Source organism: Pleurodeles waltl, chromosome 3_1, assembly GCF_031143425.1.
Source record: "Pleurodeles waltl isolate 20211129_DDA chromosome 3_1, aPleWal1.hap1.20221129, whole genome shotgun sequence".
NCBI classification, from domain to species: domain Eukaryota; kingdom Metazoa; phylum Chordata; class Amphibia; order Caudata; family Salamandridae; genus Pleurodeles; species Pleurodeles waltl.
Genome location: NC_090440.1, coordinates 1,116,803,699 through 1,116,816,848, shown reverse-complemented (window position 1 = coordinate 1,116,816,848; position 13,150 = coordinate 1,116,803,699). Strand labels below are relative to the sequence as shown.

Genomic DNA, 13,150 nt, shown 5'->3' with positions numbered 1-13,150 from the left:
AACCGGGACTAACACAAGGCCCTAGCAGGACTTTAAAGAATTTAGAAAAATTTCAAATTGCAAAAATCAATTTCTTATGACAATTTTTGGAATTTGTCGTGTGATCAGGTATTGGCTGAGTAGTCCAGCAAATGCAAAGTCTTGTACCCCACCGCTGATCCACCAATGTAGGAAGTTGGCTAAGTATGTGCTATTTCAAAGTAAGGAATAGCATGCACAGAGTCCAAGGGTTCCCCTTAGAGGTAAAATAGTGGTAAAAAGAGATAATACTAATGCTCTATTTTGTGGTAGTGTGGTCGAGCAGTAGGCTTATCCAAGGAGTAGTGTTAAGCATTTGTTGTACATACACATAGACAATAAATGAGGTACACACACTCAGAGACAAATCCAGCCAATAGGTTTTGTTATAGAAAAATATATTTTCTTAGTTTATTTTAAGAACCACAGGTTCAAATTTTACATGTAATCGCTCTTTTGAAAGGTATTGCAGGTAAGTACTCTAGGAACTTTGAATCATTACTTTAGCATGTATACTTTTTACATAAAACACAATAAGCTGTTTTAAAAGTGGACACAGTGCAATTTTCACAGTTCCTGGGGGAGGTAAGTTATTGTTAGTTTTCACAGGTAAGTAAGTCACTTACAGGTTTGAGTTTTTGGTCCAAGGTAGCCCACCGTTGGGGGTTCAGAGCAACCCCAAAGTTATCACACCAGCAGTTCAGGGCCGGTCAGGTGCAAAGGTCAAAGAGGTGCCCAAAACACATAGGCTATAATGGAGAGAAGGGGGTGCCCCGGTTCCAGTCTGCCAGCAGGTAAGTACCCGCGTCTTCGGAGGGCAGACCAGGGGGGTTTTGTAGGGCACCGGGGAGGACACAAAGTAGCACAGAAAGTACACCCTCAGCAGCGCGGGGGCGGCCGGGTGCAGTGTGCAAACACGCGTCGGGTTTCCTTCAGGTTTCAATGGGAGACCAAGGGGTCCCTTCAGCGATGCAGGCAGGCAAGGGGGGGCTCCTCGGGGTAGCCACCACCTGGGCAAGGGAGAGGGCCTCCTGGGGGTCACTCCTGCACAGAAGTTCTGTTTCTTTAGGGGCTGCGGGTGCAGGGTCTTTTCCAGCCGTCGGGAAATGGAGTTCAGACAGTCGCGGTCAGGGGGAGCCTGGGGATTCCCTCTGCAGGCGTCGCTGTGGAGGCTCAGGGGGGACAACTTTGGTTACTCACAGTCGTAGAGTCGCCGGAGGGTCCTCCCTGAGTTGGTTGTTCTCCACCAGTCGAGTCGGGGTCGCCGGGTGCAGTGTTGCAAGTCTCACGCTTCTTGCGGGGAGTTGCAGGGGTCTTTAAATCTGCTACTTGTAACAAAGTTGCAGTTCTTTTGGAGCAATGCCGCTGTCCTCGGGAGTTTCTTGTCTTTTTCGAAGCAGGGCAGTCCTCAGAGGATTCAGAGGTCGCTGGTCCCTTGGAAAGCGTCGCTGGAGCAGGTTTCTTTGGGAGGCAGGAGACAGGCCGGTAAGTCTGGGGCCAAGGCAGTTGGTGTCTTCTGTTCTTCCTCTGCAGGGGTTTGTCAGCTCAGCAGTCCTTCTTCTTGTTAGTTGCAGGAATCTAATTTCTAGGTTCAGGGAGAGCCCTTAAATACTAAATTTATGGGCGTGTTTAGGTCTGGGGGGTTAGTAGCCAATGGCTACTTGCCCTGAGGGTGAGTACACCCTCTTTGTGCCTCCTCCCAAGGGGAGGGGGTCACATCCCTAATCCTATTGGGGGAATCCTCCATCTGCAAGATGGAGGATTTCTAACAGTTAGTCACCTCAGCTCAGGACACCTTAGGGGCTGTCCTGACTGGCCAGTGACTCCTCCTTGTTATTCTCATTATTTTCTCCGGCCTTGCCGCCAAAAGTGGGGGCCGGGGCCGGAGGGGGCGGGCAACTCCACTAGCTGGAGTGTCCTGCGGTGCTGTGACAAAGGGGTGAGCCTTTGAGGCTCACCGCCAGGTGTTACAGCTCCTTCCTGGGTGAGGTGTTAGCATCTCCACCCAGGGCAGGCTTTGTTACTGGCCTCAGAGTGACAAAGGCACTCTCCCCATGGGGCCAGCAACATGTCTCTAGTGTGGCAGGCTGCTGGAACCAGTCAGCCTACACAGATAGTCGGTTAAGTTTCAGGGGGCACCTCTAAGGTGCCCTCTGGGGTGTATTTTACAATAAAATGTACACTGGCATCAGTGTGCATTTATTGTGCTGAGAAGTTTGATACCAAACTTCCCAGTTTTCAGTGTAGCCATTATGGTGCTGTGGAGTTCGTGTAAAACAGACTCCCAGACCATATACTCTTATGGCTACCCTGCACTTACAATGTCTAAAGTTTTGCTTAGACACTGTAGGGGCACAGTGCTCATGCACTGGTACCCTCACCTATGGTATAGTGCACCCTGCCTTAGGGCTGTAAGGCCTGCTAGAGGGGTGTCTTACCTATACTGCATAGGCAGTGAGAGGCTGGCATGGCACCCTGAGGGGAGTGCCATGTCGACTTACTCATTTTGTTCTCACTAGCACACACAAGCTGGTCAGCAGTGTGTCTGTGCTGAGTGAGGGGTCTCTAGGGTGGCATAATACATGCTGCAGCCCTTAGAGACCTTCCCTGGCATCAGGGCCCTTGGTACCAGAGGTACCAGTTACAAGGGACTTATCTGGATGCCAGGGTGTGCCAATTGTGGAATCAAAAGTACAGGTTAGGGAAAGAACACTGGTGCTGGGGCTTGGTTAGCAGGCCTCAGCACACTTTCAATTCAAAACATAGCATCAGCAAAGGCAAAAAGTCAGGGGGTAACCATGCCAAGGAGGCATTTCCTTACAAACAACCAATAAGCCTGTTTAAGTTAATGATAAATTTAAGATTACACCATTTTTTGAAAATGTAGTAGAGGAACGGTCACACAAACATGAAGGGACTCTAATAGAATTAAGAATCAAGAATACCTTCTTAGCACAAGTGAGCCATAAGGTACTAGATTCATTTAAAGTAATTGTCCAGAAAGAATTTCTTAATGTATTTAAATTTAAGACTCCTACGACCTCTAATTTGAGCATGAAAGAGAAAGGAGCCATCAGACAAATTGCCAACAATGCTGAAATAATGTGTTGCAAAGCAGACAGCGGCGCTGTGCCATAGTTATAATGGGCAGTTCTTTTTACATTTAGAATGTCAATGATCATATTAATGACAGTTGCACATACACGAAGTCGAATCACACAAGAGAATTTTTAAAAATGTTATCCGACATTCTCAGCAGAGCCACCAACCTGGGTACCATCATGGAGGATAATAAATGATACCTCACACAAAGCAACCCAAGGACTCCGAGCATACACGTTACCCAAGATACACAAGACCTTAGCAAAGCCACCTTTCAGACCTGTTGTCTCAACTCAGAATTCTATACACAAACCAGTTGTCAAATATTTAGATCATCATTTACAACCTATGGTACGCAACATGAGCGCCTACTTAAAGGAAACCCCTGACTTCCTGAATAGGATAGTGCTAATCCATTTTGAAGATAATGATAACGCCATCTTGTGTACATTAGATGTAAACTCTTTATACACCTACATTCTGCATAACGTATGATTCAAGGCTCTGGGGTCGTTCCTACTGCATTCCCCCCTGGACGAAGATATCAAGGTGTCCTAACTGGAGTTATTACACTTTACTCTATAGCACAATTATTTTTTGTGGAATAATGAGTAGTACTTACAAAAGACTGGGGCATCCATGGGAACTTGTGTCGCCCCATGTTACTTTAACCTTTTTATGCATAGGTTTGAGCTTGATACCATAATCTGCAACCAGGAGTGGCAGCATAATCTTCTCACATACTGGAGATATATCAACAACATTTTCCTGATATGGAATGGGCCGAAAGCAGAATTGACAGCAGCCATAACCATAGCCATAGACAGGCTCAACACCATTGATAACCGGATAGGTTTCACCAAAACCATTATGAGGAAAAGATCCCATATTTGGACATGGATGTTATCAGAAATGGTAATTCTTTAAAAACCAACATACATGCCAAACTCACGAATAGCAATACCTTGTACACTTCAGCAGTTTTCATCAGAACTCATTGAAAAGACACCTTCCATATTCTCATTTGAGTGAAACGCATTACATAAAATTCTAGTTATTAAAACACAGACAAAAAACATGATGGTGACTAACTTCAAGCAACAAGGTTTCACTATTGCGGTCATTCAGGAAGCTATTAAACAAGTTGACTCCAAGGATAGTGTTGTAGTTGGACTCTCACTCCTAGGCAATGCTGCTGGTTTAGGAATGACAGCACTTTTGTTTGTAGGCCACCTGTTTGGAGCTATTAGTGATTTAGATATTTGTCAAAGAATCATTCATATGTGGTTGGAGTACGGTATCTTTTGAGAGATCACTAAGGGAACTGTTGCGATTGTTCATTCTGTTGTAGATTGGGTAGTTTGTGGGAAGGGTATGTACTATGTGGTTTGGGATATAAGGTTCGATGTGGCCTTTCTCTTAGGCAATTAGTGGAAGTGTAGTATCCAAATTAGGAGGACTGATGTTATGCTGTAGAGTGTGGCAGGATGAGATCGGTTTAATCGGATAGGTGTGATTCTTCAGATTAATTATGGCATATTATATTGAGTAAATGTTACGAAGCAGGACTGCAAACTCATTATAAGGTATCTCAGTATATAAGTTGAATGAGCAGCATACACTTTGCCTTCAAGTATGCAGTGCTTAATTAGTTTAAAAAAACAGTGCCAGGGCTCTCACCAGGGAGTCACTGCAACTTGCACCACACATTATCCCTGCAATGCTGCCAATGATAGTAACAACACAACTACTAACCATCACGCTCCTACAAGTGTGACAATTCAGACTATTCCAAGCCCCCAAAGCTTATAAGATGGGCTTGGACAGCAGGTAATCCCCCAGTACCCTCAAGTCAACTAAAGATCACTCACAACCTTGCCCTCCTGTTAAAACCGCTAAGGAAACCATTGTTACCCCAATACCATACAGAGTATAGCAACAGCACACCTCAATATTTCTCACACTGACAACATTGAATGTACTCATGCTTATAAGAACATTGGAGCCACATCCAAAAATGATTTTAAGAATCCTTGTACACCCTGGCTCAAATACACCTCAACATATTCTACCCGTGAACCCTTACATGCAGTGCTTAATTCGAGCTGATGGTTTCCAGTGCTCGGCACCAACACTTAATTGTCAATACTGTCGGTCTAATTTAGAGATGACCACAACTACAGTTAATTAATTCAATATATATGAGGAATGACTATTAGAAGTGTTTGGTAAATCTCTACCACATTTAGCATGGTTGTGTCAGAACTGGTGTTTATATCACATGACAGGGGCAAAGAAGTAGTGTCGGCTTCCACACGCACCCAGTATGGTCCTGGTTTGGGAGCCATCTGGGGTCTTATGGCTCCTCCCCACAACCCTCAGCAACCCCTGCATTGTGGGTGGCCCAGTGGGCACCAGAGCACCCACAATAAAACGAAAACAAAAAAAATATGATATTCTCCCACAGGTGGAGCCGGCTGGAACTGTGGAGGTTCTGGCACCCCCAACAGTAATGTAGCTGTGGGTGCCTCGGGTGGGCACAGGGACACCCAGTTAATAATAAATAAATAAATTGAAAAAAAAAAACATGCTTGCTTCTGCCGGCACAAATGATGTGCGGTTTAGACTGCCAGGGAAATGTTGGTCGAATGAGTGACTTGGGCCCCCTCTGGGGGCCCCTGCACTTCGCATGGGCAGTGATATGCGTGACGGGTGCTGCTGCACCCACCACACTGCTACTTTGCCGCTGGCTCCATTTGTGGCCGGTGTCAATGTTCAGGCCCGGCTTCCAACTGGGCCGGCTGGCGTAAACGCTGTTTCTGCCAGCTGGCCCAGCTTGATGTATATTATGTGGCCGGCGGGGGGGTTCTGCGTGCTGGCGGTCTTATGTTGACTGTCAGCGCCAATCTGCCGAGATCGTAATGACCCCCTATATCTGTAGAAGGACAAAGACTAACAATTTGATTGTGTGCTCCAGAGTGTAATAAATTATATTGGAAATATGCACACTCAACCATTTGTTATGCACTATGACCTAGTCTACTAATTCACTGCTTGTTTTATGTGTATATTTCAGCATTTTCTACCAGATTATTCTCCGTTTTGAGATTTGAAAGCGTCATTCATGAATTTGACCCGTAAGTACTTTGTGACCTAAGATTCTTTCATAATTGCTGTGTTCTGATCGCTGTTCTCACTTTTCGGTTCACAAAAAAAATGAGTAAAATGCTTCCTGGCGCTTTTGCTTTGAGTTGAACTTCTCATTATGGGATAAATGGCTTTTGTCTGTTGTCATTCTCTCAAAGTGATTAGTTACTGCCCCTAAGTCTTTATTTCCCATATTCATACCAGGTTAATTTGATTTGAAATGTTTCTCTTTTTAAGTAGCACCTCCTAATTTTTGAAAAGGCCAGTTTATGGGTGCTGTATTTTTTTTATGGTTAATCACATGCTTTGAAAATGGACATGGTTCTCTACTTAATGGTGCATTGTATTTTGCAATTATTATTGTTTGTAAACATGTTTATGAAGTTTCAATGCAGTACAATACTGAGAAACAGCAACCACATGGATGGTAACGAACAGCCGTTTGTGCATTTAAGGAATAACTCATACAGGGCTAGAAAGATTTACTCAACCACTCGCTATGGTAAGTCTTATTTGATCAGGTCGAGCTATTTTTAGGCCTTAGTCGCCCCTTTGGGAAGTTGACAAAGAACAGGTGTTGTGTTAAGTTGAAAAGTGGAAGGGCAATAAAAGATGCCTTTAAATCTTGTTCTCTTGTCACATTTGCTCTGTGTTCACAGACAGAGGTCAAAAGTCAGTTTGTCTTACAATTAATCTTCTTTCTGACTGCAGATTTGCAGGACTTTGTAAGGTGAATTGTGTGACCTGCTGTTTAGAGTGTAAAATAAAAGGTTATATAGGGTGTCAGGTTTTTCCTAACACATAATATTTAAATGACTGAGTCACTGTGCAAACATTCCAAAATATGTTCCAGTAGTTGTGAAAGCCCATTTTTTATATTTTTGTGCGATGGAAAAAAAAAATATTTTAATGGGATGAAAACAAATCAGAATACATTGAGTGTTGATGTGGAAGGGATGTCTTCTGAAACCCAATTTTCACATGTTGTTAATACACTATATTTTTATCAGTAATGCAAGTTAGTTGAAAGGTTTTTTGGGCATTTCTTGGAAATTTAGTGTGCGTAGATGACAATATGCTTCCAAATCAGGGTTTAGTAATATATTTATTAAAAGGGAGTGCTTAAACAAACTGAGAAACACTCCTGCCCTGATGGCAATGCTGTTAGTAAACTAAAAGATGTCGGGGTCATGTGACCCTCTATATGTGGGCTAGATTCTTGTGATACAGGCAGCAAACTTTAGTCTACGTAGTCAAACGAGGTTTTTTTTGTACTGCAGAAGGTGCAATCATGTGAGAATGAAGAAAAAGGCAACTCTAAACTATTTGTCTAGGGTCACACAATTTAAGGCCAATTTACGGGTCAAGTACTCGACCTGCAGGTTTAGTAAAAATTTTATGATTTTTCAAGGCCTGTCCTACTGCAAAGTGACCATTCATTTCAACAGCAGAAACATCATTACAAAAGGAAGCATAGAAGAGAAACAGGTCAGTATAAAGGGTACGTTGCTGTTTCCTTTAACCCAGTGACGAGGCACTGACGTGCAAACAAAGGGACCAGTCTTAATTGGAGGGGATGTGGGAGAGATAACCTGGTGAAACCCCAGTAGCTGTTTCATTTGGTCCCACTCCTGACAGCATGTGTAGTGGAGCAAGTTACAGGTTCCATATAGGAAGTGTGTGAGAAGAAATGGCAAGGTAGTCGGGTAGATGGACCTAAAGACCAAGACTCTGCCATGCCATGAACTAAGCAGACCAGTACCGATTGAAGTAAGGTCTCATGATGGAATCTTGTTCGACCCTTATAAGGTGAACGGGGGTGGATTGGTGAGAAGGTGCAGGAAATAAAGAGTCTGGGAGGAAGCCATGGTAAACAAGGACAGGGGTGGATGACCTTTATGTGTAGATGAAGATGGTGTTTGTCGGGATGTAAGACTGCAGGAGAGACCAGAAGTGACAGCCTTTGCTGTGATAAGGACAAAGATTGCTTCTGCCATTATGGGGGGGGGGGAGCACAGCAAAAATAAGACCGTGCCTAGGGAGTGTTAATGCGTTCTCAAGGATCAATGGACACTGGCACTAACTTTGCAGATTTTTGCAAAATCCAGGCTGCCCTGGAAGTGGGAGGCAAAGACCGGGACTAGAGAGTAGGTGTGCCGGGTTTGAGAAAGTGGGACCACGTAGCCTGGAATGTGTCTAGGGCATCATGTAAAGTGTAGATGAGCTGTTCATATTTAAGCCACTTTGTACATCTCCGCAAGCCATTTGTCACCGGTGGGTCACTGTGGGGATTGCCAGTGCGGAGTACGCATATTTTGGCTGTAGAGACAGCTGTTGTCAGTAGTCTACGTGCATGGCCAGAGACGTCCTACAAGTCGTTGGTATCCTGTAAGAAGATAAATTATATTGGTAGAGTAGGAGGTAGGGCATCTATGTGTGCCAGCACACTGAGCACCCCAAAAAAGGAAGGAGCAGAAGGGTGCTCTACCGCTGTGAGTTTTGATGGGCGGACTACAAATGCATCCTAGGAGGTAAGAAGTGAGCCCATACAGCACCCCCGTTAGCAAATGTTCTTATTCGGATCCTCAGTGAATCAGTGTTTACCCAGCAGCGGCGTTCGGCTCCCCTAGGTACAGCACCCGGGGCACTAAGTCTCCAAACTACACCCCCAGTGGCCCCTGGCAGACTGCGGAAGTTAGGGAGGAGCAGTAGGCCACCAGTCACAGACAGGATTGCGGCAGGTGAGAGGTGAGACAAGCTGCGCCGACCCCGCCAGATAACGAGCATTCACTTGGGCGGGGATTGGCTCAACACACCTGCGGTTCCCAAGCCGGCGTGCTGTGGTCATGAAGTAGGGCTGGCAATGGCTGTTGAACCCAGGTTAAGGCTTCTAGGGGTGATAAAGATGCTGACCGGCAGGCCTCCAATGAGCGGACATGTGCGCCACTAATCAGTTCTTTGTGTCCACATACGGCAGGCTAGAACACTTGTAGAAGGCCCAGGGAGAAAAAGAGGAGCTGCCCCATGGCATTAGGCAGCCTTATTATTGGCCGTTGTGAACAGGCACCCGGTCTCTCCATTCCTGCGAAAAAGGGAGGTGGGGAGGAGTGCCCATCCCAATCAACATGCAGGATTAAAAGCGCAGCCGGCCGTCACCCCCACAAAATCAAGCATCCCCCGGCTTTCCGCATGTTCCCATACACACTGCCTCAGCTGGCCTTCAAAATATCGGGCCTGGTCAGGAGTAAACGGTAGTGCAGACTCTGCAGCTTGGACAAGTTCAAATAGGAGTGGCCGTCTTGGTCCGTGGCCTGTCTCCAACCCACCCAGCAATCTGTTTTCCTTCCTATGCCCATTGGAGGAAGTAGCTGATTAAAACAGTAGAGAACTAAGTGCTGAAGAGAGCTCAATTTCTTGTTCAGAATAGGTGGTCAATAAATAGGGTGACCAGATTCTCAAAGCAAAAAAACGGGACGGGTTATAGACATAGAAATAGCACTACAGTTTAAAACAACCATCAACGTAAAAGTATGACTACTTGACAGCTGTCAGACATAGAAAAATTACTACGACTGACTCTTCCACAGACACATATGAAGAATTACAGATAAATCAGAGGTCTTTTATAGGCAGTAAACCTAGTTTCATTTTAACAGACTTTGCCTCAACATTTACTGTAGTTGGTGACCACCCTTGCCTTGAACCTCCAAGTATGTGTTCTTATAAAATAATGCAATATACATATGCAGTAGTCGTCAAAAGTGTGCTGCATACCCTATTCTAAGTACGTTATTATCAAGAATGGCTTTCTTAAGCTTGCAGAACACATTGTTCTTTCCTGCTCTTGCCTTTCCCCCAACGTTTGTGTTAGTGTTATCTGCACAAAACCAACTACTTTTTCAAGCACATTACACTTCACGAGGGCTTGGTACAATTGTATATGTTTCACCAGGAACGGAGGCAAACTCTAAATTTTTCACTTTCACACACTCAAAGTACCTGAAAACCTAATAAAAATTGGTATTTAACTTCTTTCTTGTTGGAAGCATTGATAGACACATATGCAAGGAATGTTATTCAAGTCAGAAGTTAGGTCTCTCTTTGCAAGGGGGCAAGCACGTTCGTAATCAAGGCTTCTGTCTTGGGGCGAGCACAGCACAACTTCTCATCATACAGTTTCCGAATCAGTGCTGTTGTACAGTTCATTGACTGAAAACTGTGGTTATGCTTAGTGAGATGATATGCTAATGTATCTTCAGCAGCCGCCCTACTGAGTTCAGCATTTCCGGGGGCTGTCTTCCTCAAAAAAGTGGTAACGTTGAAGTTTGAAGATTCAATCCACAGCTTGTGTTTTTTCGTCTGCGTGTGCTCCTTTACATCAGACTTTCCGCATTGCTAATGGAGAATGTGGATTTGCATATCTTGCAGAACACTCTGGCATCACTGTTCCCGACTTTGCTAAAAAAAGGTAAAGACCTTTGCATCTCCTTGCTGATGAAACACTTTTGCTTAGGCATCTCTCTGGAAGGTAGTTAGCTAGATATCCTTTCTGTTATTAAATTAGGGAAAAAAAAAGTCACGTAACTATGAAGCATATTGATTTAAAAAAATATATCCAAGTTTCATGTAACAAAAAATGTTAGCGAGTGCAAGTTTCCGCACGCTAGCAGCAGAATTGTGCATTACTTTTTGGGTGTACAGCAGAACTACAGAAACATAATGGCTGCCCAAAGTTCCTATTTAGAGTTATAGATAGCAATTTTCTTTTAAAAATATCCGTAATGAAGCTCCAGGGACCAAATACTGCCTCTGAGTTTGAAACTTTTCAGAAGGGAGCAGGAATCGGCATTGTGAAAAAATACTTGCAGCAATGTCTTTAACTTGAGGATAAAAATCAGATGTAAAATGTCCCAAAATTCTTTCATTTTTTATCTTTATTTCAGCACATAAAACATTTAAAACAGTATTGTAACTTCAATTACATTAAGATTCAGTAAAAACAGTGAACATATATAAATAGTCACTGGGTAAAAATACAATAAATAAGAAAGACAAACATCCATCCAGGGTCCTAGCAAGAACACTTATTTCCACCATAGTTGCCACTGTAATCAATAAGCAAAAGTGAATAATCACTAGGTAAAAAACATTATATTAAAAAAAAAGGGAAACTATCATTTACTTAGGGTCTCATCAGAGAATACTCGTTCCACCACAGTAGCCTGTGTGCACAAACAATATATATATATATATATAAAGTGCCAAAACTAATTGTAAAAACAGATAATGCTAGCCTGAAAAATCTCTTAAACACCGTATTGCCTTCATTCTTGCCCTGCCCTATTCTTCAATCAAGATAATCACTAGGGTGCGTGCATAACGAATAAGTAAAAAACCCAAATTCCTTCACTATAATGAAGGCTGGTAGTATTACCTTGCCCGACCCCCAGTTGAGCAATGGCTAACTACTCTTGCACTATCTGGGTGAGTATCGTTGCTCGCTTATGCCAGACACTAAGTAGAAAATGGCTTACTGGATAAACAATGGGTTCCTCAGTGTTTGTTGTGAAATTGTATATTGCAACCTGGTAATCCCTAATTCCCAGAACTAGATAAATGGGCCCAAGCCAGCACTGCCTTATGTCTCGATACCCTGGGCATACAGCAACAATATGATTCACTCTCAAGCACAGAGTTACAGGACAAAAAACGTGTGTGCCATCTTTGTGCCAAGAACTACAAAAAGCGTTGAGCTGTAGACAACCATATCTAAAATGCAGGTAAAGGCATTGCACCCTTGGGAGAGTTATAGTATCTAACAAATCTTCAAACCTCGGCACTGGTTTGAGTCCCATAAACCTTTCAGTTAAATGGTCCTGCTTAGCCCTTAATTGTTGATGCTTCGAGATTTGGTGCCAAAATCCCATCGTTACAGCCTGTTTATCTGAATTACAGATTTGGCCAGGATGCTCACAAAATGTCTCGAGCTTCTACACCAGGTGTAAATGAAACTCAGCCAGTGAACTTTTTAAGGCTGCATCCAATCTTAGTAAATGGATTAAACAGGCTCTATATGGGGCCATTTCGGGGCAGGACCAAATATAAACCCAGCAGAGAAGGGGTGGGGTTTTAGCTGTACAAAGTCTGTCATCCTGGGCACCCAAATCATAGTGCAGGGGGGTGAGCGGTGTATTTACTGGGACAGCTACTAGCGCCCTAAATAAGTTATTTTCAGCAACCGGTAGGTTGTGTGATTTAGTGTACCCCCAAATTTCAGCGCTATAAGTAGCGGCAGACAAGACCTTAACACGGTAAACCTCAAGAGCATGTGAAATAGAACGGGTGGTAGTTCTTCTAAAAAATAAAAAAAATAAAACACAGAATGGCGTTTGACTTATGCAACAGCATCAAAGAGCTCTTTAAAATTTGGGGATCCCATTTAAAATTGTCCGACAGAGTGATACCTAGATAATCAAAACATGACACCCTTTCAAGGTTTACGTTGCCCACTCTAGCGTTCTTCGATCGTGCATGGCACTTGCCAAAAGCCATAAATTTTGTTTTTGCACAGTTTATCTCCAGTCCTCTCTCTTCGCAAAATGACCCAAACCTTATCAGCAGATTTTGAAGCCCCATTGGGGATTTAGAGATTAGCAGCGAGTCGTCCACAAATAGCAGGATTGGACTTTTCACCTCGATTTATAGTGGGGGAGTCGTTGACATTCAGTAACATCATTCATGTAAAGAGAGAAAAGACTGGGTGCCAGCAAACGGCCAATAGGGATTCTGGATGTCAGTTCTCTGTACCCCTCACTCCCCAACATACTTGAGCATAGTTCTCAGTGTGCAATCTAATCAAAATACAAGTTAACTTGGGACGCCC

General features: G+C 43.8%; 1 protein-coding gene across 1 annotated transcript in view; it reads left to right on the top strand.

Moving 5' to 3' along the window:
- STT3A (STT3 oligosaccharyltransferase complex catalytic subunit A) overlaps positions 1-13,150 on the top strand; it is a 262,701-nt gene that overhangs the window by 33,369 nt on the left and 216,182 nt on the right. The window contains exon 3 of the mRNA XM_069224404.1: positions 6,197-6,257. Coding sequence (XP_069080505.1) covers positions 6,197-6,257 — 61 coding nt within the window. The remainder of the gene's footprint in view (positions 1-6,196; positions 6,258-13,150) is intronic.